Source organism: Xyrauchen texanus, chromosome 5 (assembly GCF_025860055.1).
Source record: "Xyrauchen texanus isolate HMW12.3.18 chromosome 5, RBS_HiC_50CHRs, whole genome shotgun sequence".
Taxonomy (NCBI): domain Eukaryota; kingdom Metazoa; phylum Chordata; class Actinopteri; order Cypriniformes; family Catostomidae; genus Xyrauchen; species Xyrauchen texanus.
In genome coordinates this window covers 43,390,335-43,417,326 of record NC_068280.1, presented here as the reverse complement: position 1 = coordinate 43,417,326, position 26,992 = coordinate 43,390,335, and the positions used below count along the sequence as shown (strand labels likewise).

Genomic DNA, 26,992 nt, shown 5'->3' with positions numbered 1-26,992 from the left:
TTGAAGTAGATGTTTTATGATGATGTCACTTGACGGGACATGGAATAATATCAACCTAAATAGCAATCTTCTGGAATCTCCTACCTGATCGACTCTTGATGATTTCTCCAAATTCATCCTCAAAACCTTCCTCCATTTGGTCCTGAAGGGTTACTGCTTCAGCCATGACATCAGATCAATACGGGCGGTGAGTCTGTTAATCCTTTAGTTTTAGAAAAAGTAAAGAAACACAAAAAAACACAAAGACCCCACCAATGGTGGAAATCGCTGCCCTCTAAACAAACCGAACCTCAATTCAGGACTGAATTTTGTGAATGACACAGGGACTGTTGTGATAGGGGGAAACGAACTGTCAGGGTGTCCAGAGAAGCAGAGACAGGTGGCAAATTCTACTCGCCTTAAAATAGAGTTTGTGAATCGGTATGAGGTCCTGCTTCATTTCACTCTCACACACAAATACAGATTTTTCGTTGCGTAAAGGATCTGTCACTATACCACTGTCAACATATTGCCAATTAATACTCTCATGGAGGGAACCATGTTCCTGATTCAGGCTACAGATCTAAGACTAAGACCTTATTTAGCAGACATTTTTATCCAAAATGATTTACGGTACACCTAGGATAGCCCCAGACGAGCAGTCTGGGGTTAAGTGTCTTGGAGAAAGGCTCAATGGTTACAGCTTTTGGAATGCTACTTGTGGGATTCAAACTAACAGACAACCTTTGAGGGCTAGTTCGGACCTATAACACACCACATCCAAAGACCTTGATCTGAGTAAGTGAAGCAAGTGTGAATACCGTATGGTCCAAGGTCATTTTAAGGAATCTTCCAGTACAATAAAAGTTAAGCTGTAATGACCAGACTGATCTTACTGTGAATTCAGCAACAGTGTCAAAAAAAGCTGCAAAAGCTGAAATCGGTCTATGCTCACCGAAATTCAAACCCTAGTGGCTGAAGCTGGAACTGCAGCTTCTGGGTGAAATGTACACAGAGTGGTGCCAAAAGAGTTGTAAATGATGTAATTCAGTCAACAGGAACACATATTTTAACTCTACCCTAACCCAAACATAAGTGGAGTACAAATGTAACCTTTAAATCACACTCACCATTGTTAATGTCAACTTAGTCTCATAGAATGAACATTACTATATCAAAATTTTTGCTAACTGAGTTTTACGTGTCTCGTTATACATTTTTCCGCAGTATCCTGGTGAACTAAACAGTAGACGTGCAACAAAAACTACGTTTTATTTACGTTTCCACAAATTAGAACAAAAGGCTGATTATGACTTTATAAACACTTATTTTCCACACTATTACTTACACACATTTTAATGCTTGTATTACAGACCCACCTACATTTAAACACTAATTCCAATATGATTAGCTTCTGCAGTAGCTCACCTGATAGAGTGTTGGACTTTGAATTTGGGGACTGTGGTTTGAGCCCAGTTGAGGATGCAAGCTGACATGTGAGATGGAAGTCTCGTGTGAGACAGAAGTGTCATAGAAGTGACACAATATAACGCATATACTTCAGAAAATTTTCTTTGCATGCTGCTTTTGCTTTTAAGACACTATCTATTAGGTTTAGGAATTGGTTAAGGCCTAAAATTAAGGATGCCTGTTTTGTCCCCCTTGCATTTGCTTCTAAAATTAGAATGCTATTTATTAGGTTTAGGTTAAAGTTTTAAGGTAAAAAAGTACGTTTTACTCAATAAAACCTCCTAAAATTTACCTTAAAATCCATGTCAAATTACAATATAATTTTACTCGCTTTTGGTGCCCCCTGCTGGACAGTGTGAACATGATTACTTCCTGGTTTCCATGGGACCAGAACCTGTATCTGAGGCTGCTCATGCAAAATGCTATTAGTAGCGCCACAAGAAAAGGTGAACACATGATGCAACGATGCCTGATGGGAGATATGGATTTAACAACTGGAGTTATATGGATTAATTTTATGCACCCTTTATGTGCTTACACTTTATATGGGCCTACAGAGCTGAGATTTTTTTTTAAATAAAAATATTTGTTTGTGTTCAGCAGAAGAAAGAAAGTCACACATCTGGGATGGAATAAAGGTGAGTAAATGACAAGATAATTAATTTTTGGGTGAACTATCCCTTTAAACAAAGCAAAAATCCAGCTAACAGTGCGGCACTTACAATGGAAGTGAATGGGGCCAATCAGTGCATGTTAAAATACTGCATCAAAAGTATAGCCACAAGACATAAACAATATGCGGTTAATGTGATTTTAGTGTGAACATTTTCTGTGTTCTTGGTACATGATGTAATGCTGTAAACCTTAAAACGACAGTAAAACATTTAATTTGCTGACAATTATAACTTTACAACTCAAATAATACACAAGTTTTAATATAAGGATTAAATGTAAGGGCTTTAATTGGATGATAATCTTCACATTTCTGCTTTTAAACCCTCAAAAATATTTTACCCAATTCAGTTCCATTGTCTGTGCCTCACTGTAAAATACATTTTTGCTTTATATTTTTTAAAGAATTAGAGGGACAAGGAAAATAATTACTATTTTGGTAATCAAAATTATGCCACAAATGCTTAAATTGTACTGAACCCAAAATATTTATTTAACCATCAACAAAATACTGTTTATATTGGCCTAGAGAAAAATAAATCCACCCACCTAGAACAGTAGTCCCACCAGTAAAATGTCGATTTGGACAACTTTACAGTTCAAATAACCCACATTTTGTACATATCATGCCCCATAGACTTCCATTGTAAGTGTATTACTGCAAAAAAAAATTATTTGTTTTTACAAAATAATTTTAGAAAAATTCACAATTCACAAATGCAGTTGCTATAGCTTCACAGAACTTTTACTGAACCTGGAACATTCCTTTTAGAGCAAAACATTTTCTGTATTCTCTTGTTTGTTGTCCAAAAAGACAAAGTTCCCTCCCACAAAATCTACTTTGTCTTTATTGGAAAAAAAAAATCACTTTTTAACTCTGCACAGAAACATTTTGGGTTTGCAAGGAGCAGGCCACTTAATATGGACAAGCTGCTCCACATGGCATTTGTCTTTCCTAACACCTCATTACTTTCAGTTCCATCTATCCATTAAAGACTACATTTCATTAATGTGAATAAAATTAAACTCTGCTTGATGATTGTATATGCATGGCAATTGTAAACAGGTAAATACTATTCGCTGGCATATGAATACAATATTTGATCAAGGGAAATAAGCCTTTTTTACCAGTATGAACTGAAATACATAAAAAAACCCATCCTGCTCTTCTATCTCAGTGATTGTCTCCCCTTTTAAAGGTGTTTTTTATAGACACAAATCAATGAGTTTAACAAAAGATTGATTTTCTGCTAACGAAAGAGGCCACAAGAGCAGCAAACACGGATTCATAAACATTAAGAGTAACGCTAGTTCTTAAACTCTGTAAACATGTTTTGACATCCACAAGATGTTTTGAGAGCAGCGTGATCATGCATGAATGAAAAAAGGACAACAAAAATATCCACAAAATTGGTTTTAAAGCCAGATACCCACAACAGTACTTCCTCCAATAAATATAGCCTATGGGCATTGCGTCACAATATACCAAACAAGTGCATTCATATAAATGCTAAATATTTACATTTAAAACAATGCTTACAGGCAACTGACTTTAGAATTTACTGCAGGGTTTGCAAAAAGCTAGTCAAAAAACAATGTTTGATGTATTTAGATTAAGATCAAAATTGGGCAGAATTGCACTCCTTAGTCTTTCATTAGGCTGCTCAAAAACGCTGCCATGCATATAAATCATCTTAGCAGGTATGAATAAGACAAGATTTTGAAAAGAGTTGCCCAAATCCCCAATGATCCTGTAACAAACAAGGGAATTTGCTATTTCTGTTAAAAGGATGCATTTAAAATGCATGTTTATAATTTTCAGTGTTAAAATACTTTCTCAGATCCCAGCTTAACAAGCAGAGAAGTAAACCATTCGTAGGTTCATTCCACCCAAAAATAATGTAGATGACTGGTTTGCAGTCAATATTATTGGGGCAAGTAAATGACAACTAGACCTGCACTATTTCAATCCATTTTACTTTTTAAAATACTCCACACTTTGCCTTATACAAGTTGATTGCTTTTATCCTATTAACATATCTGTAATTGAAAAGGACATTCTTAGTTAATGAACATCACAGAATGATGCCAATGGGATTCCTCTCCATTCTCCCTTCTTTGGACTGTATCCAGAACACACTGCAAAATTCATAACTGAAATCAAGATCACCTGAGAGCTGATGCTGCTCCAGCTCAATTCATTTGAGGGAACGAGTTTAGTCAATCAATTGAGCAAAGTCAACTTAATGGTTTTTTAGTGCAATATAAAAAGCTAGATACTAACATTTCTTAAAACATAACCAAGCATATTAGATCATTAGTTAAATGTTTATTCAAATGGTTAGAAATGTCATTACATGTTTAAAATGTTTTTAATATCTTATCCTTTAACTCCCTGCAGTACCTTCACACACCCCTAGTCTGAAAACTCTGGCTGGAGGTCAGTAAAACTCCATTAAGTACAACAGTTCTGTCAAAGGTCAGCATCATTTCCAGTGTTCTCTTTTGATGTCATGGCATTAAACCATTATTTGCTGAAATAAATAAATAAATAAAATAAAAAATAAAAAAAAATATATATATATATATTTATTTCTACACAACACAAATAACTCACCGTTCAGGTCTTATTCTTTAAGGTAGCTGGTTATGAAGGTCAAACTATCCTTTTGAAACATGAAACAAACAATTATTTTTTGGGTTTACACTAATAGCAAAGTTTGCTATAGTTCTATGGCATTCACCATAATTAATATGCCAAAATTGAACAAAACTGTTAAAAGACATCACAAAATAAATATAGATCCACAAATCATTGTCCAAAAAAAAAAAAAAAAAAGTCAATGAAGACATGAATACCAACTATACTTGGTATTACATTCACTTAATTTATAGCTAGCAGAGCACAAATGGAGATGAAGTCAAGACAATTTCCGCATCACCCAATCACGGAAAATGAATATAAATGTAACCCTCATACTTCACGAGATTAACATCTGTAAAAGGCATAGAGGGCTCCTTTGTACCATATTAAAGTCAAAAACAACAGTATAATACAATGGTTTTACACAAACTACATGGCTTTCATCCAAAACTGAAAATTGTGTCATCATTTGCTCATCCTCAAGACGTTCCTTACATTTGTGAAAGGCCAAAAGGAGAAATGTTTTAATAATGTACTGGTCAAACTTTTATATGTAATTACAACAAATGGGGACTGATCTTTCAAGCTTCAAAAAGAATGCCAAATCACCATAAAAGAATGACATTTATTACAAATTTTCAGAATAAATTTGTGCAAGGAACAAACTGAAATATTTATTTTTCAATTTCTGAAAATCTTCCCCTCCAGTGAGCGCTTAACTAGAGAACTGCTGTGACCGGATGGTTGAATCAGTTAGTTGAACGGATCTGTCAGATTTGTGAATGAATTATTCAGACCAGTTTTGTGAACCGGATCAATTTTATGTACTGAAAAAATTAGACTCAAAAGAATGGTATGCTCACAAATCAGACATCACCACTTCTCTCATGATTGTAACAAGGAGAACTAAGGTGGATGCCGATGTATTCAGTGAATAACCATAATTTTGGTTTGTCTAGCACATAACGCTGTCAAATGGCTTCAGAAGACAGAATGCAACGCACATATCATATAGGCTGCTCACAGCAAAAGAAATGTGACGAACACCAAACTTTGTGGTTTGTAGTTGTTTTTATTAATTTTGTTCATCATACAAACATCAATATTTACAAAAATGTAAAAGACAGAAAGGTACAGAGAGGGAGAGAGTAAAATAAGATGGCCTGAGATCTTAACTTAGGAGGTCGTCGTAGATCTTCTTCAGGACTTTTGTTAGATAGTTGTTGGCTGGTTTAACTGATGATATAATGTCTTCGATCTGATTAAACCTACACAAGATAAAACAAGTCAGCAAGAACCAAAAAAACCGACAACATTAGCAATAATGTCCTGTGAACACCATTATAGTAGTTGTTGGTAATATTTACATTTCCAAGACTATGGTCATTGATGAATGAAGTTGAGAAAAATACTTTATATAAACTTGTGATTTATTCTGGGCACCATTGAGCATTGCATATCAAGTCTTGTCAAATATGGAGAGGAGATGTTTTGTGATAAAATATTCTAGTTACAATCTTCTATAAACAGACTGAATAATTCCAATAAATTTTACTTGTCACATTTTTCTTGAATGATTAAATAAGCAAAGCTGTTGTAATGAACAACATGCTGCATAGAGACTTTACTTATCAGAGAAATCCCTTCTAATGCAGGAGTTAAATTTTGAAACCCATTGACAATGAAAAAGCAAATTGCTGGCAAACCTTGTATTTCCAACATGAACGCTGAAATCCTGTATTTCAAGTGGTCCAACGGGATAGTCTGGGGTAATCCTTAGAATTAACTCAAACTTTTCAAATGCTTGCACACTTGAAAAGACAATGTGAACTCTGAAACAAAGAAAAAAACACATTGAAAAACAAAAACAAAAGGTACTTGCAACATCATTAATCTGGCTGCTGCTATCATTACAAAATATCCTTATAGGAATAATTGGAATTGATCGTATGACTTCAGAAGACTTGGAATACAACACATGAGTCACTTTTATGATACTTTTAGGTCCTTTTTTTTTTTTTTTACTTTAAATTGAGGCACTATCCACTGTCATTGTGCTGAAAAGACTGTAATGTTAATTTAAAAGATCTACTTTTGTTTTTAGTTTTGGGTGAACCATTCCTTTATAAATAAGTAAAAGGCAGTAAATGTCTGGTAAAAGGTGAAACATACTGTGTGTCCACACAGTTGATCCTCAGAATGCGAAGCTTCAATCCTCCCCATTTCTTCAGCCGATGGATTTCCTCACCCAAGAGCCTAAGACGGCCCACCACCAAACTGAGGTCATGGAGTAGCTGTTGAGAAATGATCAAACAACACTGAGACTTCTCACCTCGTTCTCTTATATTAGCCAGACTGGAACTGCCAGAGACAAAAATACTCTGTTATAATCTTAACTTTAGTGGACTTTTTTGAAATTTTTTTTTATTGAGTCTACTGATCAATGGCGCCATCTGGTGTGTCTATAACGAATAGAGCCCAAATCATCATTTCACTACTGCGTTCAGCAGGACACAGCAATGTTCAAAGGTAAACTTAAATGATAACTTGGTCACTATATTCAGCCATAGCTTTTAACAAAACGCACTTGTGAAAAACTCCCTATATTATATTACCATATGTTGATTTGTGCACTTGAATTGAGTAAAGAACGATGGCTAAATTTATGGAAATTACCTTCATATATAAACATAGCAAATACATGCTTTTGACCATGCTTATTGTTAAAATGGTTTTGCAAATTTTATTTCTTTATTGTAAAATTATGTAACATTGTTGACAGTGCAGATAAGAAGTCTCAGAGAAGAGAAAGTTGGCAGATCCGATCTCCAGATCAATGCAACTTGGACATTTAATTTTCTTTTAAATCTCTCTCTCTCTTTAAAAAAAAAGAATCAAAACAGTAAAAGCTTGTGTAAAATATGCGAGCAAATGTAAAGTTCATCTGCTATTGTAAGTATTCATACAAAGCGTTAGTGTTTACCTCTGGTATATGTCGAGTTGTAGGGTACCTCTGCACCCACAGAGTTTGAGACCGATGGTGAAGTGTGAGTAACTTGTGAACCATGCTTGCATGACACTCAGACTTGTCCACTATATATAAAAAAAGATCAAATGGAATAATAATTAAAAAAAGCCCTGTAGAGCTGAATAAATAAATAAAAAAACAACAATGCTCTCACCATCCAACTGCATCTGGAAAGATATGTCTATGTTTCGCTCCACATCCTCAGTCATCCATTCTTTTCCTGACAGACAAGAGGTTTTTTGAGCTACTTTTATGTCAAATAATGACAAAACCTATTTGGTGTAATTATACAGCAATTATCAACTCACCAGCAGGTGTTTGCAGTTTCACCTGCAGATGTACAGTGTTGTGAAGGAAGGTAAACAAAGCCCCACTTTCATCTGTCTCCTCCAGACGCCACTCATTCAAACTGAAAGACAAAAACATATTTAAACCGAAGTGGAGTTAAAAAAATAAAATGTATAATTGGTTGTAAACAGATATTATTAATAATAAAAACATAGCTATTTAAAGTGTGATATTAAAGTGCTGATTGCTACTGTTTTAAGGAAAAAAACTAAAACAAAAAACACCAAGCACTAAAGACAAAAAACAAACAAAGACACCCCAAGTCAGAACCAAGTATGCCACTGGACCTTTTTCACAATTCTGGGTTTGGAACGCAGAAGTAAACTAAAGAAGGTTAAACTTATTACTGGTTAAACTGGGAGAGAACACAGCAAGTATTATGTTTGCGTTCCCATTTGCTCAAACAGCAAACGAAAATACATCAAATTGTTTTCATGAATTTCCAAAAGAGGTAAAAAAAAAAAAAAGGTCTGTGAAAAAGGTTAATTTGCAAAAAATTATTAAATTATATTAAGCAGTGTTCGGTGTATTCGATTACAAAGTAATTACTGTAATCTAATTACTTCTAATTCAAAAAAGTAGTGTAACACTACATTTTAAATTCTTGTAATCAGATTATAGTTACTGACGTTTAATTAAGTAATTACTTAGAAGTACATTACTTGCGTTAAATTAATATGTATAATACATTTAAATTATGAATTCATATGCATGTCTGTTACAATGAATGAGGAAATATAGACATTTTTAATTTGAGCAGAAAACTAAACTTTTCTAGAAAAAGTGATTTAGAAAGTAACTTAAAGTAAACTAGTTAGTAATGTGATTCCTTTTTTAGATTAAGTAATCAGTAAAGTAATCTGATAAAAAATTTAGAAAAATAATTAGTAATTTGTTGTGAATTTCTTATTTTGTGTAACATACTCAACACTGGTATTAAGTACAGAAATGTTACAGCCCGTCTACCCTGCAAACATATCAAGCTATTATAAATCAACTAAGTTGATCAAGCAGCATGCAAGTGAGGTGTCACACCATTCACAGCTGGTTAAGACAGCTTTCTCATAATGGTAGAATTTTATATGTGTTAGTCATTCACTCACTACGCTTGCAGAGTAAAAAGGATGTCAGAGTGCCACTAGAATGAGTTTTGAACGAAAGTAAAAACAAACCAGTTCAAAGTTGCAAGATGACTTTTAAGGCCTCTGGTTTCCTCTCGCAGCTTCTCCTGTTGGCCCTCCAAAGTCTTCAACTGAATTTCCAGCTCAGCATTTTCCCTAAAAGCATCAACATTATTAAACTCACTTAGCGAATGACACTAACGACATAAAGAGAGCTCAAAGTCAGACATGAGAAATTCTTATTTGATATCTCTGGCTGCTGATCATAAATGTAGCACACAGTTGTCCAATGCTAGGAAGAGGATGCTTACAAAAAGAAAATGGCAGTGCTAACAATTGTTGAACAGATGTTCAATTAACTACAGAGATGGTAATTTGCCATGTTTTTCATCGCATATATTATTTACAGGGTGGGGGAAAAAAAAGCATACCTCTCCTTCTTGGTGACAGCTGAATGAAGGTTATGTAAATCTGTTGGCAGAAAAAGACAAACCATTAAATGTTCTTTCCTAATTTAAAAGGTCTTTACTATTCCATAATATAAAAGGAAAGGTACCTTCTTCCTTTGCTTTCAAGGCTGGTCTGGATTTGGGGTTATGATGGTCACCCATAATCACTGTATTTACAGCTGCAAGTTCTAGTTTAGGAAAAATAAATTGGTGTTTTATTTTAAAAAGCCATGTGATTACTCATGTAGCACTTAAAAAATATTCAAACAAAAATTAAATCCTTCCATACCAGTCTCCAGTTCATTAATGCATTCGTCCAACTCTGCCATCGTTTCATCCATCTCCTTGATTTTAGATAGCAGGCTCTGTTTTGCATCCTAAATGTATAGAGGGAAATATAGACACAGATCTTACAGAATATCAATATATCAACATTTTCAAGTGGACAGTTAGATGAGAAACAGTGAAGATTTTGTTTTCTCACACAGCATATGCTTGAAAAAATTATTAAAAACAGTGCAGACAAAATAATTCATCAGACTTTTTTTTGACAGACAACAAAAATCAACAGACAAAACAAATGGGAGTATTTTTAATGCCTTTACCTGTGCTGTTTTACTGAGCTCGGAGTACAAGACTCCTTTCATTTCATGAGAAAGTGCTTTGCTCCTCTTTCCAAAGTAAACTCGTCGCTCTTTCAACTTGGACCCAAAGCTTTTTAACTGAGGGAAAACAAACAAACAAACAAACATGAAGTCTTAAAACATCTCAAAGATACAACTTATTCAACATCTGACAATACTGAACATACAAACAACATACCTTCTCTTTAGAGAGAGTACATGTCTCTTGGTGAAGAGCTCCATTGATACATATCAGGGGTTTTTCTTGTTCAGGCATTTGTTCTTTAAGCCTATGTGGAATGAAGTTTAAAAAAAAATGCTTTTAAATAATCATACTATTGATGATTCTATAGAATAAATATCTTGATAATGCTACATCACTGCAGAATTATCAAAGACAGACTGGAACACACCTCTCCACTATATCTGTAAGGCTCTTGCAGTCTTGCTCATACACTCTCTGCTTGGGGTGATATATGTATTTCTCTTTGAGCAAATCTTCCATGGTGAGAGGCTCTCCAGCTCTACACTGAAAGAGAAAGACCATTAAAAGGAATGTTAAATACCAGGTTAAAACAGTGCCAAAGAGACAGGAGAAAGTCTGACCACTTACACTCTCAGGCAGAGCACTTGGTCTAGATCTGTGGATAACAAAGTTGACACCAAAGTAGCTTAAGAACTCATTCACTGTGATGCTTCCATCCTCAAGTTTCTGGAGAAATAAACAATAAACAAGTGGAGATAAACAATGAATAAACAAAAAAAATATTTCAACACTAGAGATAATGTGAGGGTATGTGAATACTGGTACCTTGTTGAAATCAAACTCATGATTCATTGTCCCATCCAAGTAAGAGTCACACTGGGAATTTCTGAAAGCTGTAAAGCAGATTGTGAGTTTTCCTTTGTAAATAAACTGTATCCAAACCCTCTAAATGCTTTGCAGGGTGCACAATCTTTTTACAATATTTGAGATATTATAAGCTACTTACTGGATTCAGAAACTCCTGTTTCTTCTATTGTCTTTGCCTTGTGATTCTGAGAGGCATGACTTGTAAAATTACCTTCCCACTGCACGGCAGCTTCATGACAGTCAGGCCCCTAAGGAGACATGAATCTCAGACATTAGCATAACAATGCACATCAACAGAGCCCACGCTTAACACTTTATTACAGAACAAACTCTAACCATGTAGTAGAAAAAACTAAGCAAACACAAGTTTAAAAAGAATATTATTAAAATTTTGTGCCTACCATGTCAGAGATGAACGCTTTCTTGGTTTGTTCTGCTGTAACATAGCCTTCCTCTGTATATGGTCTTTTCAAACCCTGGCTAGTGCTTGTGTTTGGCTCAAAGACATCATCCTCAAAAGGCGCTTCATGAGTAGGTGCAGTCAAAGATTCATTACGTTCATCTTCCTTATTGACTGGCCAATTTTCAAGACTCCCCGACAAGTCCTCTTCACTGCTCATCTCGGGAAGTTCTTCATCAATGATGTTGACTGTTTCGCAGTTGCTATTTTGCTCAATGACATCAACATGTTTATCAGGTGGAAGACATTGTAATCCATTAGTAGTTATGGCAACAGATTTGTTTGGAGTTACAGTAGCTCGTTTTGAAAGCTTTGGTACGATACCACAAAATGATAACCTTGATGAGAATGGCTTCTTTTTAAGGCTGAAAGGTGTGGTCTTCTGATTTTGAACAGAATTATCTTTCTGTTTGATCATAGGCGTAACATTTGATGCTTGCTCTGTGGAACCAGCTGTTTCACATTGCTCTTTATCATTGAGGGAAATCTCTGGGAGGAAACACGTAGGCAGAGGTGCAGTTGTGCTACCCCTCATTACCTCTTGCTCTACATTAATATGCCGTGATATATTTTGAAGCTCCATCTTAAAGTCTGCTAGACTTCTTCGTCTTGATTTTACATGTTGTAGCTCTTCTTTAATGAAGCAATCAGATACAGAGTCAGTTGAGGAGGAAACTTCAAGTTGGACTGAGTCTTTGCGAAGGCAAGGACTATGACCCATCTCAACATTTGTAGTGCCAGATAGGGTCTCTATATTCACCACTTCTTTCTGATTAAATGAGACGTTGTTCTGTGTTTCAATGGGCATTGTGAGAAACTTTGTAACCTGCATGTCGCTGTATTCATTAGAGGACTTGGAGGTCATTGTTAACGGTAAACTTGTCCTCATACTTGTCACATTGCTTGATTGTGCCATGTCGCCGGTTTTTCCTATTTGCATGTCAAAGTGTCCGCCGTTTTTCCCATTTGCATGTCATCTGGAACACATAACATAGCCTCTGTATTGTTGCACTTGAGATTTTCCCCTGACTTAAGAGCAAATGGGATATTTTTAGAGGGTAAGATTTCTTGCTTAATATAATTCTTGGCAGCTTCAGTCATCTTGTTTTGTTCTCCACTTGACACTGTGCATGTAGATAAGGATGGCGATGCCCCAAGTACACATTCAATTGCTTTGATCTCTGTAGTACTTACTGCTAATTTGCTTTTTGCATCAATTGCAATCGTGTTGCTTTCTGTTAGTTCCATTTCATTATCAAAAGATGGCATAGCTAGACTTGAAGCACTAGCTTGAAGTGTCAGTTCCATGCAGTCAGTTTGATCCTGCATAAGACATCTTTGTGCTGCAGGCAACAGATTTCTCTCAGTCTTTCTTTTCTCATTGGATATAAGGCTCTTTAACCTGATATTGCCGGTGAGTGCCTGGGTCATCTCCATACAGTCAACATCAAAACTTGAGGATGCAGATACAAGGTTCAAACTTTTCCTTGATTTAATCAATGGTTTGCCCGTCTCATAGTTTTTGGCCTCAAGCACAACAGTCTGACACTGTGTCATTTCCATGTCACCAACGTCTTCAGGATCACACAAAGTCATCCCCATTTCTGTCATTGTAGACCTTCTTCGTGTCATAAATGCTTTATTTTTCTGCTCACTGATTGGTAACATATGCACCTCAGTCATATCCATGGGTTCAACTAAAGTAATTGTTTGATTTACAGATGATGGCACTCTTTTCTTATCTGAGATATCTGTAGCACTTGTATTCATGTCCATCCCATCACTGCTTTCGTTTCCGAATACTGATAGACAAGGCAAGCTCTTCTTTGACTGTTTGGTCTCGAGAATAATAGTCTGACACTGTGTCATCTCCATATCATCAGAACCAGCAATTTGAGCTATCGAGATATTGCCTGATTTGTTGTGATCCAGTATCTCTCCATTTTTAACCATATTAAAGGAGGACAATTTACTTGCTCTGGGAATTGGAAGCAGACCTTCCTCCTTCATACTTGCTGTATACTCTGTATCTCTAACCATTCTGGATACTGGTGCATGAGACAAGCTTTTCCTAGAGTTGCTAAATGGGTTGTTTACACTTGACTGTTCTGTCCCAAGAACAATATTCTGGCACTGTGTCATCTCCATATCATCAGAACCAGAAATTTGGGCTATCGAGAGATTGCCTGATTTGTTGTGATCCATTATATCTCCATTTTCAACCATATTAAAGGAGGACAATTTACTTGCTCTGGGAATTGGAAGCAGACCTTCCTCCTTCATACTTACTGTATACTCTGTATCTTGTATAGGTCTGGGTACTGATGCATGAGGCAAACTTTGCCTAGAGTTGCTGAATGAACGTTCAGTCCCGAGAACAATAGTCTGGCACTGTGTCATCTCCATATCATCACAAGCAGTTTGGGCGACCCAGAGATTGCCTGATTTGTTGTGATCAATTACAGATCCATTTTCTATCAAATTAAAGGTTGACATCTTGCTAGCATTGGATGTATGGTCTTTTTCTTGAACAGTTCTGGATTCTGACGCATGAGGCAAACTGTCCCTCAAGTTACTGAATGGTTTGTTTACACTTGACTGTTTGGTCTCAAGAACAATAGTTTGACACTGTGTCATGTCCATATCATCATAATTATCAGTTTGCACTACCAAGAGATTTGAATGATTTCCAATCAAATTCATGGAGGACATCTTTCTTTCACTGGGAATTGTAAGAACAGCTTCCTCCTTTATCCTGAGTGTATGCTCTTTTTCTTGAACAGATAAATCTAAAGTCTCCGTCATCTCCATGTCACCAGAATGAAAATTGTGGTTGGTTTCAGGTTGTATTTTTTCCATTATCTCTCCATTTCCAATTACATTAAAGGGCAGCTTGCTTACTTTAGGAACTAGAAGAGGAGTATCCTCATTCATACTGATTGTATGCTCTTTTTCTTGTACAGATACATCAAAAGCCCCGGTCATCTCCATTGCATTGTCATTCTCAGGGAAATCATCATTTGAAAAAGCAGGTGTTAATACTATGCTTCCATGATTTTCAAAGACAGAGGATGGAACAAGCTGAGCATTACCTTTTTCAATTACAACAGTGTGACTTGTGGTTGCCTCCATATTATCATCTTCAAGAAATGCAATGCGGGAACGTCTACGTTGAAGTCCCCGCGGTTGTTGTGGGTTACCCATGCCATCTGGATGTTGAACTTGCTTCATTAAAAATGAAGGCAAATTATTCTCCTTATCAATTTCCGATGTGCATGTATTGACTGAACTGAAGAGACCACCAAGCTCCTTTTTTGAAGATGGGGGCACAATATTTTTTACAATGGGTAGTGATACACTGGCAAGAAAATCATTGAAGTCTGAGTCCATAGTAGCATTTTTTGCCTCGATTTTCGCTTTAAATGACAAACCAGTCTTACTTGGAACGTTCTGATTCCCAGCAACCACTTGAGGCACTCTGAGGCCAAAGTCTGGGTTTGGCTGGTCATCGACTTCATAATCCTTATCAATTGTTATTGTGTTACTTTGAGTTATGTCCATGTCTCCAGTATCCTCTTCTTTTTTTGAATATGGGGGCAGATTGTTTTTTACAACAGGTTGTGATATACTGGCGAGAAAAGCATTGAAATCTGAGTCCACAGTGACATTTTTAGTCACAACTTTTGCTGAGCATGACAAACCACTCTGACTTGCAACATTCTGATTCCCACTGAGCGTCTGAGCCACTTTGAGGTCAAAATCTGGCTTTGGCTCATCATTGACTTCATAATCATTATCAATTGTGATTGTGTGACTATGAGTTATATCCATAAATCCAGTATCCTCTCCAAGCAACATTGTTCTATCCACACAGTCATCTTGAGAGACTGGATCAGAGAAGAAATTCTCCTATAATGAGATATAAATTACAAAATAATCAGTGAATGTCAAAACACTACGTCGAATAACCTCGTCCGAGCCCGCAAACATGTGCGAACTTTGTATTTTGGCTTCTCTTTACGCAACACATAATTTGAATTAATTTAACTGATCTGAGTTCTATGCTGTCATTAAAGGGTTAAAATTGTGATGTACGGAATCATGTGACAAAACAACATGGCGCTGACCACAGTGTTGTTTGTCTTTGGGAGAAATGCCAACAAAACTACATCTGATAAGAAACCTAATTAAGTTTACACTGAAACCTATTTGAGTCAAAAGATAAGAGATTCATCCAATATGCCATTTTTTTAATTTGAGCAATTTATAGCGAAACGCCAGCCTACTAAACACAATGCATACAAATGTGTACTTAATGCACAGTAAATACAGGAGTTTTAAGGGGGGAAAAGGTGCTAATCACATTGAGAATCAATGGGTTATTTCAAAAGCTGAAATATTTTGCTTTGAGGCTTTTTATGGAATTAGAATAAAAATATGGTGCATTTCAAACTGTTCTGAGACCAGTGCAGACAAAACAGCACACTGTAGGTTAAGTCATTCACATAATAGGTAGAAAGAGATTAAGAGCTTTCAATACAAGTGCATTAATCCAAACTTCCTATCAAAGGTTCATTTACAGGCTGCAGATGATGTTTAGACCACTCATGCTTGGTAGACATGCGACAATGGCAATCAGTACACAGATGGAGTATTTATAATGTATAATTTTATTTTAACTAGGGCTGGGGGAATTAACGCGTTAATCTTTGCGATTAATTTGAAATTATTAATGCATTAAAAAAAAAAAAACAAAAAAAACACGTAGCACCTTTTTTCTTTGCCTCAATCACAAACACTAAAGCCTTAGTTTTAATTACTTCCTGTTGCGGCGGCTATTGCGAGTATGCCGAGCCAGCCAAATCATCCTAGCTTGAAGGAGAAGGACAAGGGTATATTTTTGCTCAAGGTGAGCAATGACAAATACTTGCGCATCACAGCACACTTTTAGATGAAGCACTTAATGTGAGTCAAACCACAGAGCGCCACTTTGCGGAGGCACATTTTTTGGAAGTCGCCAAATATTGAAAAGTAGAGCAAAAGGTAACGGCACTTGGGATGGACAGTGCTCGGAACATGATGGCAGCCGCGAGACTACTAATGTTTGAACATTTGCACGGTGCATAGTGTGCAAAGAACAGACACGGTTTCTCTTCACGACTGTGGATTCGAGTGTCCTGGCCAAGTTTCATAAAATTCTCCCGAAACTGCAGAAGCTGGAGGAATTACTTGGGAGAAAAAATTTGATAAATTGCGATTAATCAAAGCAAATTGTTCGATTAATTATTTGTTATTTAAAAAAATTCCTCTATTCCCAGCCCTAATTTTAACATGACTGGCAGTGATTGGATGACGCTGGCCATTACTTTAAATCATAATGAATTATTCTAATTTCTAATGTAATGCCTGTAACATCTTAAAAACATGAATAACCAACACTCCTGGAAACATAATAAACAATTTGATAACAAACTAATATGACTTTCTATAGCTTGGTATTATTTAAAATTTCACAACTTTGTCCTGCTGTCCACATACTGTATGTTGCCATCAATTGTTAACACTAACTAAAGTAAAAGGTATGTTCAGCATTTCTGTGCTTTAATCAAGGATGCAATGAACTGCAGCAAACTGAATTTAATAATATTTTTGGAATTCCAGTGTTAATAAATAGTACTCACCTTATTCAGATGCTGGGATACATAAAGAGGATTGTTTAACAAAGTTTCAAGGCCTGAAAGAAATAGAACATTTTGGTGGTTCATTGTCTGAGAAAATTATTAAAAGAAAAAAAAGAATTGCATGAAATCAGTATATACTGTTTTACAAAAAGCAGTAAGCAACTTGTGTATATTCATAATCCAACATTTGACTAAAACCACACGCAGTAAGAAATGTGTGTATTATATTTGGTGTAAAACGTTTTCCCCTTGAAAACATTACCTTTGATTTGGTGATTTTCCTCATCAACAAAATGCAGAATCCTTTCATTGGGAGGAAACAAATAAACAATTACTGATTTATTAGATCACACGTATAAACACCATCAGCAAATACACTCAACTCTGAGTCTAAATACATATATTTGGCTCATCAGCTAAGCTTACTGAGCTCAGAGCTGTATTGTTAAGTCAGCATGAAATGGAAGTTGCGACCAACTTTACATCCATATAGTGGCATATCTCCGAGAGAAACAGCTTTTCGAACAAGAAAAAAAATGTAAGCCGGTGATTTGAGTTTATCCATTGGTTGTTGACTGGATTGTGAAAATATGGGCGTTGCATAGCGGAATGGGCAGATCTGAATGCGAGATTGCAGCAGGGACACACGCCCCTTCCACCTTGCTGCTAGAGTCAGAACTGGTTATCTGTGAAATTGAGCAGCGATTTCAACACATTTATGATCAAACTGACAACATTTGAAAGCTTATGAAGAGGCTGTAGCAGTTACATATTTTAACGTTTTGAATCACAATACACAAAACACTTATTTGTGCTGTGCATCCAAAATAACTGCATTTAAAAATATTTTAAAAACTCGAGAGGCATCCAAAGCATTGTATTCATTAGTGATCACCTCAGCAATTCAGGCATGAAATGTCTCGATCACAATTGTGAATTCTACGCATTCGAAATGTAAATTCAAGCCAGCTGATCCATAACCAAGGAAGTTTGGGTTAAGGAACAATATTTTTTTAAGGAAAACAGATGAAAATACACCTTGCAAACCTCACCAACATACAACTGACACTTCGTTCAACTCTATGCAAGGTTGTGGTATTTCTAAGAAGGGGCAGGGTTTAACCGAAGAGAAGTCGGTTAATGTTGTTTTACCGGAATCATGCTGACTTTATTGATTTGAACAGTGTGTCAGGTAGAATATGTATGAAATAATGACCTATGACTTACCTTTCATCTTGACTGCAATATTCTGTTAAATTCAACAAAGTAACATGAATTAAATCACAGTTTGTCAACACAAAATAAAAAAATGCTTCAATATAAATATAAATTATGCTCTTAATTTGAGAGATCTTGTACAGGCAATCCTAACCACGAGCCACAAATAAAACACCAAATAATCGGCTAGAAACAACAAACAGACACAATTACCTATAAATAAGTAAACTACTCACCGGCAGTTGTGTTTTGTATGGCTGCCAGTACAGGAGATTCACTCTTTGCATTGCTGTGGAATTAGACACATTGTTAATATATTATCTTTACAACTCATGTCTGTTTTTCCCAATGAGTGGGGTGAGATCATTGAACTTACTCTGAAAAGACACGAACATTATTCGTAGTGGCAAAACTCACTCTCCGTGAAATTCTCTTCTTCTCAATAGGCTTGGTAACTTCCTTCTGCATATATATATATATATACACACACACAAGAGAAAAAGTAAAAGAAACATTTAATTAAAGGATCCAACAAAGACAAATGCAGCCATTCAATGCCACTTAATCACCTGCTGTTCCTCTGGTTCAGCTCCAACCACTTTCATAGATGTCCGAGGAGCTTTTAAAATCTGTTTTGGGAAAATCAAGAGGCACTATTTAAACATTTGACAAATTACATGTCTCTGGAAAAATTAAGAAAATAATTAAGGACCCAACACTTTTCACAGCCTGACATGGATCTGTCTGTAATACTTTGATGACATACTGTATACATACCGAAGAAAGTCTCCTTCTTGAGGATTTCACTGTCTCACTGCTGGTAAGACAAATGTGACAACTTAAGATGGCATTGGTTAATTTTTGGATACTATATTTTGGGACTGCATTACTCCCCACTAAGTTAAATGATCATCATCTGTTGCATAATATCACTGCATGACAGCTCCAAATTGTACAACATAGTCTGCATTTTGTTTAGTATTGCAGGAAAATGAAACATTAAGATACTATAAACATAGCTAGCTTTATGAATAACTAAAAATCAACTTAACATATTTTTTCCCCAACTGAATGGGGAAACAGTTCAAAGCTACCCTTCTATATATACTGTATAATGAGAACTTATTACAGTCATTAAAACATAATTTCCTCTGCAAATTCCAAATGGCAAGTACTCCAGCCTCTTACTATTACTCACACACGTTTCCTGCTTTATGATGATTTTGCATTCTGCTACATAATAAAATATGCTGCTTATAATTAATATAGTGCTAATAATGCACAATCTGTGCCAATTCACACACATCTAAAATACCACAATCTGATGTGACAGAAAGTGTATGCTGGACTAAAACAATAGATTTGTTTTATTTGTAAGGGAACAAAGGTGCATTAGTTTTGTCATTTGTACGAGAGCAATTGAAATAAACTACTGGTTTATTGATAAGAAGTTCTCTGAGAGCTCTTACTTTGAGGATGCTTTCTAGGTTTAACATTTCAGACAAGATAAGATAGATTTTACCATTCATCTATGATCAACAGTTTGTAAACAGTGCTTAAAATTGTATTTCAGTTTGTTGTTTAATATATATGCTGCTTGACAAATCTGTCTGCATGACTGTTATCAGCTGAATAAATTCAGAGAAATCAACATACCCCAAATTTAACTGCTCCATCTTCAATGTATGTGAAAAACACAGAGCACTTAACCTAAATAAGACAAAGAAACACACTTTAGCCAGAGTACCCACAAAGGAACACATTGATAAATCTACAATTCATTGTATCTTCACTACACAGACATTTCAGCATGTTTTTGTTGAAGTCAATGCAAAACAGTTGAAAATCTGATTGTCAAATGACATATATTCATGAGCTTATATGACAAATCCCAGCATCATGCTGAGAAAAAGAAATATCGACATTTCAACAACTTGCAAACATATTTACGTTTTTTAAAAGCCAGTGTGTGTCATATTTACAGTTTCACAAGTAAAGTAATAAAAGCGCAATACCTAAAGATGATTTCCCTCCATTCGCCGCTTGTTTTTTCCTTCTTGAAATTTGAACTCAACCGCCGCGTCTCTTCTTCCCGCTCAGTGACGTGAGGCATAAAGAGATCATCAGCGCCGTCTAGTGGAGAGGAAGAAAGTTCAATCCTCTGCACTTTTCTGTCTTTTTCATTTTTTCGATCATTTTGGTTGTGTTTATGCCAACGGGATAAATTTGCCCAAAGGTGTGTATTTTTGGGGGAATTTCGATTTTTCAAATATGAGTTCACTGTGTACACAAAAATAGTTACACTCAGGACCGTATCATGGCAAAAATGTCCCCATTGAAACCATAGACTGTATTGAAACCCATTAAAACGGCCATATTTGATCCTAGTGCCATTTAAGCATAAACAATTAAATAAATATAAATACAATCCCTTTAGGATTTAGTATATGGAAATTAACACATTTGTGTTAAATTGCCATTTAAAGTGTTAAAATCCTGATGAATGAATATGAGATAGTTATGATCAGGACTGATGTTGGTTTAAAAAAAGAACTAATTGAAAGTGAAAAAGAATATTCATATATAATATTATTATGTCAGTTTTTTGACGCAGACATTTTTTGTCTCCTTAGTAACTTTTTTAAATTGACGCAAAAGGGTTAAAAATACAAAAAAATAAGCACAAATCATTTAAGTAACGTTTGTGTGTATTAAATTAATGTTTAATTGTATAAAAACATTACGTATTTCACATACATACATACATTAAGTTGTCAGTCAACGTTAAATAATAATCCCGGTCAGACTGACCGGATTTGACAAGAAGGCGGAAGTGACGTAGTTTATTTTGAAAATTTATGGCGCTGGCTTGTAAAACGTGAATGTTGCAAGTTAACGTTGTGTGGTGAGTTTATTATACGTATCATACCTTATCATACCTGAAAAAAAAGTAAAAATGGACAGTTGACATGACATTAAACAGCAGTCTCCTGCAGTGTGACATACTTAATTTTTTAACAACGTTCTTCTAATTGTTGTGTAACTGCCATTGTGTAACATCTTTACAAAATGTTTAAAATGTTTAAAATACATTTATCTCGGCGTATGGTTTTATACGTGAACAGCAAAAAAGCTAAAATATTATTTAAATGGTGATTAGTCACAGCACCTATAATTTCCCCCATATTTATTTATTCATTCTTGTAATTTTATACTTAACTCTTATTGCATTCGAGTTATTTTTGACCCGGTAGAGGTCAATTATAATTATTAAATACCACTTCGTTTTTTTATGTTCTTTTTTTTATTCTTTCATTTTTTTTTTAAATAAATTATTTAAGAAACATAATAATTTTTTATAAAATTGTTACATCTGTTGCGTTCCTGGATCAATTTTGAACTGGGCATCAATTGTGGCTTTACACATACTATTATGCAAATATTTTTCACACATTTATGAATTGCAGCATAATCACACATTAATGTTCAGCAGTTCATGCAAAAAACAGCATACATTAAAAACTTTGTATACAAGTACAGATGTACTGTGTTTTGATGTTGTTTGGTTGGGAAAATTCTCATTTTAAATATGTGTTGAAATGAAATTATATATAAACCTTGATATATTAAAAATATATATATCGTCACATGTATCACACTGGTTTAACTGTAGTTAATGTATATTTTGAAATATATATATATTTTTAATAATAATAATAATTAAAAAATGACCATGCATAACATTTATGTTTGTCAGTTAACATGCCAAAAATATAGTTCTATAGAGCTAAGATTTTAACGATGAGCTGCAATATGGTTTTTGGCTTAAAACTCCACCAGGTAAAAACTGCCCCACTAATGCAAAAGGTGTATGCAGATTTTGAACACAATAGGAGGGTTAAAATCAGGATGTTAAGATGCTAATACTCATGTTATTTGTCAACTCCCTGAATGCAATGTCATTTTTTGGTGAGGTAATACTTCTTCCAAAGCAAATAGGCCTAACCAAAGACATGCTTTTCTGAGATCTGCAAAACATGATTTCTTTACATTATTTCTGTTTAGAACCGACCTTTAGTAAGACCCGATCTGAATGTAATTTCAAGTTTTTGTGCTTTTTATCTTTACTTGAATCTCATTAAATTAATTCCCTCCCAAGGTGAATGTTAGTCTTAAATATTAAAGCAGTGAATGTGATTTTCTGTTTCTCCAGAAAGCTGCACAATCAGACATGAACAGAGTTCACGTGAAAGACACTGTGATCCCCGCACATCCCAGTGCGACATCCAGAGTGGCACAAGTCAAAAACGACATGGACAATAAGTGGGTATCTTAGTTTAAAACCCCTGCAATTTATATGCCTTTTACCATAACCATATTTTGTATTAAAATAAAATATATACTTTTATGCTTTTACCAGGAAGAACCAGCACAGATCTCTTAAAGCGTAAGTACTAACTTGTGAAATGTTGATCTGTCTATCTATTCCTTACAAAAGAGTACTGTGGCAGTATCATGGCATAGTGATGGTATCAGATGGCAATACAATGGAACAGAATAATTATTATATTCACATACATATGTTATTTACATGGTACATCTAGGTACAGCATAAAATAGAATGGAAACTTCATGGTACTTGTCTAAAGAACCATGGAATTACCACAGTACTTTTTTGGTTTTGCTGTCTGCCAGGCTATCAAATATATGTTTAGTTATGAAGGATGTGCCTAAATCGTTTTGAAAATGTAAGTACATACTTCGTTTTTTTAGGCCAACCACGAGATATGGGCAGCAAAATGATTTAAGAGAACAGAATCGAGTCTTGACTGCAACAAATGAATCCCTGCAGAAACAGCTTGAAGAAATGAAGGTGATTATGTTAAGAATCTGATCCAGTAATTTACTCAAATACATTCATTAGGCCTACACTTTTTAAAAGAGGTGGAAAGTTGAAACTCAGGGTATACAGTGAGATTTTAGCATATTTGTTTAAATCAATGAAATCCAATGTAGTTAAAACTTGAATAAATTAAACTATAATTAATCATATTTCTGAAGGAAACAGTAACTGAACTGGAGCAGCGATGCAGAGACATCCAGGGGGAAAACAGAGAGATTCAAAAACAGCTGCGATATTGCCACGTCCTTCTTGTTGCCGAACACCTAGACCCAGGTGATTTATTTTTAACTGTCTGTATGATTTTCAGTGCTAACTTATAAACAAGAGCAGTTGTTTCTGTTCTGTTGTAATCTAACAGCTTCAAATTCAGTTTCAGGGGAAAAGTTGGGTCAAACCGCACAAGAAAAGGATGAACAAAGAAAAGAAGTTATGGTATTTCACTTTTTTCCTTTATTCATCACAGTGGTGAGCGGGGGGTTGGTGGACTGTAATCACCACTTTTCTATTTAAAAAGAGCATTGCCCCTAGCAATTAGATGCTGATGAATGGACCAGTGATCACTGCTGACATATAATAGGGATTGATTATATAATCAGACATATTGTGCAATCAGCTAAAGTGCTGCAACTTATTTGCATTTATGGTCTAATTAATATTGTAGTATTGAAGCAGACATTAAAGCATGTTTTCCTTATTGTAGGACTAGTGTTAACCCAGAGTAGAGGACACTGTCTCACAATTATTTGTTAATTTTCATGTATATTTTTCCCAGTTTAGACTGGTCGATGTAACCGACTACAACAGACAATTCATTTTGTTGTTTTAATATAAGTATATCTACTTAAATTTGTTTAGCTTTGCCATGTTCAAAGATGTAAAAAAGCTTTTATACATGCATACATACACTTGGGTAATACTCACGAAACCTGACAAGAAAATATCCTGGTCATAAGTAACCCAAAATCAATAGAATAAATGTGTATTTATATTTTGCATAAAGAAAATGAAGCCTACATTTAGGACCATTGTGTCTTGTTGCATTGTGATTTTATTTTCAGCACACTTAAAGGGTTAGTTCACCCAACCATGAAAATTCTCTTATCATTTACTCGCCCTCATGCAATCCCAGATGTGTATGACTTATTTCCATTGGCTGAATACAAATGAAGGTTTTTAGAAGAATGTTTCAGCTCTGTAATTCCACGCAATGCAAGTGAATGGTGACCCAAAAATGTGAAGCTCCAAAAGCACAAAAAAGAAGCATAAAAGTAACCAATATGACTCTAGTGGTTTAATCCATGTCTTCTGAAGCGATCTAATCAGTTTTGGGTGAGAGCAGACCAAAATGTAACTCCCTTTTTACTGTACAAGTTGCCATTGCAGTCTCTAGGCTTGATCATGATTTCAAGCTTGATTACAGTTCCTAGTGGTTGACATGTGCAGAATGCTAGATGGCACTATAGGAAGTGTCATGATCGCCAAGGAGACTGCAGATGTCAAGATTTAAAGTCTTAAGGATTACATTTATGCTGCCTTTATGTGCTTTTTGGAGCTTCAAAGGTTTGGTCACCATTCACTTTCATTGTGTCGACTTACAGAGCTGAGATATTCTTCTAAAAATCTTCATTTGAGTTTCGCAGAAGAAAGAAAGTCATGCACATCTGGTATGGCATGAGGCTGAGTACATGATGAGAGAATTTTCATTTTTGCGTCAACTATTCATTTAATGATCCTAAAAACAGGCTTCATTTTCTTGTTTGTTTCTTTTGATTTTGGAGTAAAATAAGACCAAGAAATTTTCTTTACAGGATTCGTGAGAACCAACTTATGACCACGTATCAATTTAATTCAATGTTTGCAATAAATGGACAAGATACGTCACATCTTGGAGTTTTTCTTAAGTTGTGCTATGTAGAAATATCATTGGTGTAAAATCCTGATGCACATAACTGTGTATAAAACAGTAATTGTGCACTGTGCAGACAGATCCTTGTCACTTAAAAATTGTTGTGTCGTGCCTTGTTAAAACATGGTATAAGGCTAATAAACTATATTACTATTACTTTGCGATAGAATAGTTTATTGTGATTGCTCTCACTACTAACTGTAATGATTTATTGAATACTAGTGACATTTATCATAGTGCTGTTGCCACTGCATTAGCATTGTGCCTAACAAAACCTTGTAACCATAGTAAAATCACTGTTTTATTTTTGTAATGACAGACTGTTTGTCAAAATCTCTTGACTGAGCTGAAACCGTTTGGGGAGATGGCACAAGAGCAGGCAGCAAATTTAATGGTGAGTATCAGTATTCCTTCATGCTTTTATTTTTTAAATGAAAAATTCTGGGTTGTTTATTCAGATTTAAATGTCTTGCAGCACTGACCAGACATTAATACAAAAGTTTCACTAAGTCTGAATTATATGAGGATGAAACTACCAAAATGCTCCTCTGTTGGGCTTGAGACTGTGTAGTTAATCACACTTTAAACCCTACAGCCAATAATAATAATAAAAAACATTAATTTGAATGTTCTAGTTCTTCTAAATGTTATCAAGTATGCCTCTTCAAAACTACAGCTCTCTCTTGTGTAGAACTTAAAACAGATTTTACTAAGGGTGTTGTCAATCTCACGGTTTGCTCCATTGTGAATGCTTCCAGGAAGTGCAGAGCACTATGAGGCACCTGACAGAAGCGCATGAAAAGCTCCAGCAGGAGAAGGCATTGTTCAGTTTGGATGTGGAGGAAATGGAGAGAGCTTTAAAGGAGGCAGAGAGACTCTTGATGGAGTGAATCAAATAAACTCATTTCATTGGCCAAACATTCTGCTATAGCATATGATACTTAGAAATCTGTAAGTTTGACAACTGAAAAACCATTTGGACCGGTGTAACACTGTCTTGCAGTTATGGGACACACCAATTTCAAAAACCCAATTTTTTTTTTAAATAGTACTAACATATAAAATGCTTTATGATGACTTTCTGAACTCTCTTTGTAGTCAATAGTTTGTGTTGTCTGTTTAGGAGTAGAGATTTTTATAAGCACCAATTTACATGTACATGTAAAGTAAAAATAAGCACTTCTTTAAAAATGCAAAGTATGTTTTCCATTTAAATGTTTTTTTTTTTACACATTGTAAAAAGTGATTTAAAAGGCTTGAAAACCAAGACTTAACTCCTTTTTTAATGCTGAGGGTTTGCAGCACATACCATCCATCGCTCGTGCTCTGTCCATGTGATCAACACTGTGTCTAGGCATGGTGAGGTTTAAAAGCGGAAAACAGATTTGCAGCTTTCTGACAGCTATCCTAATACTGCCAGCTTGCATCCAGTTGTTGTAGAATAAAGTGAACTGTGATTATGCCTGAAACCATTGCAGACATGCCAAAAATTGACACCACTATCTGAACATACCCATTTGATTTTACTTGCAAAAAAATAAATAAAAGTCTGTCGAAAAGATCAGATCTGAAAAACAAATCGAAATTGTGTGAACAGCATGACGTTTTTTTAATGGGTAGTGTGGTCAAGCCAAAAT

General features: G+C 35.2%; 3 protein-coding genes across 8 annotated transcripts in view; 1 reads left to right on the top strand and 2 right to left on the bottom strand.

Moving 5' to 3' along the window:
- The window catches only part of dmd (dystrophin), a 148,658-nt gene extending 148,364 nt beyond the window's left edge, over positions 1 to 294 (bottom strand). For all 5 annotated transcript variants that reach the window (XM_052126402.1, XM_052126398.1, XM_052126400.1 and 2 more), the window contains exon 1: positions 85 to 294. In XM_052126402.1, coding sequence (XP_051982362.1) covers positions 85 to 166 — 82 coding nt within the window. In that variant the 5' untranslated portion in view covers positions 167 to 294. The remainder of the gene's footprint in view (positions 1 to 84) is intronic.
- On the top strand, positions 46 to 26,992 carry LOC127643614 (myosin-15-like). 2 transcript variants are annotated; one of them, XM_052126408.1, is made up of 8 exons: positions 46 to 187; positions 22,760 to 22,869; positions 22,967 to 22,993; positions 23,320 to 23,419; positions 23,608 to 23,722; positions 23,820 to 23,881; positions 25,675 to 25,749; positions 26,114 to 26,992. In XM_052126408.1, exons 2-8 carry the CDS (start codon positions 22,778 to 22,780, stop codon positions 26,243 to 26,245), a joined length of 603 nt encoding a protein of 200 aa, XP_051982368.1. In that variant the 5' UTR covers positions 46 to 187; positions 22,760 to 22,777; the 3' UTR covers positions 26,246 to 26,992. The 2 variants fall into 2 exon arrangements, with proteins under 2 accessions (XP_051982368.1, XP_051982367.1); XM_052126407.1 differs by lacking the exon at positions 46 to 187 and adding an exon at positions 21,398 to 21,451.
- knl1 (kinetochore scaffold 1) lies at positions 5,830 to 12,581 on the bottom strand. Its single transcript, XM_052126406.1, has 17 exons — positions 11,589 to 12,581; positions 11,327 to 11,435; positions 11,146 to 11,213; positions 10,948 to 11,046; positions 10,748 to 10,863; positions 10,534 to 10,624; positions 10,317 to 10,433; positions 10,001 to 10,088; positions 9,819 to 9,899; positions 9,694 to 9,733; positions 9,314 to 9,418; positions 8,102 to 8,202; positions 7,948 to 8,013; positions 7,749 to 7,858; positions 6,938 to 7,059; positions 6,472 to 6,597; positions 5,830 to 6,033 (listed from the first exon to the last, which is right to left on the bottom strand). The coding sequence occupies exons 1-17, from the start codon at positions 12,561 to 12,563 to the stop codon at positions 5,937 to 5,939; spliced, it is 2,511 nt and encodes an 836-aa protein (XP_051982366.1). The 5' UTR covers positions 12,564 to 12,581; the 3' UTR covers positions 5,830 to 5,936.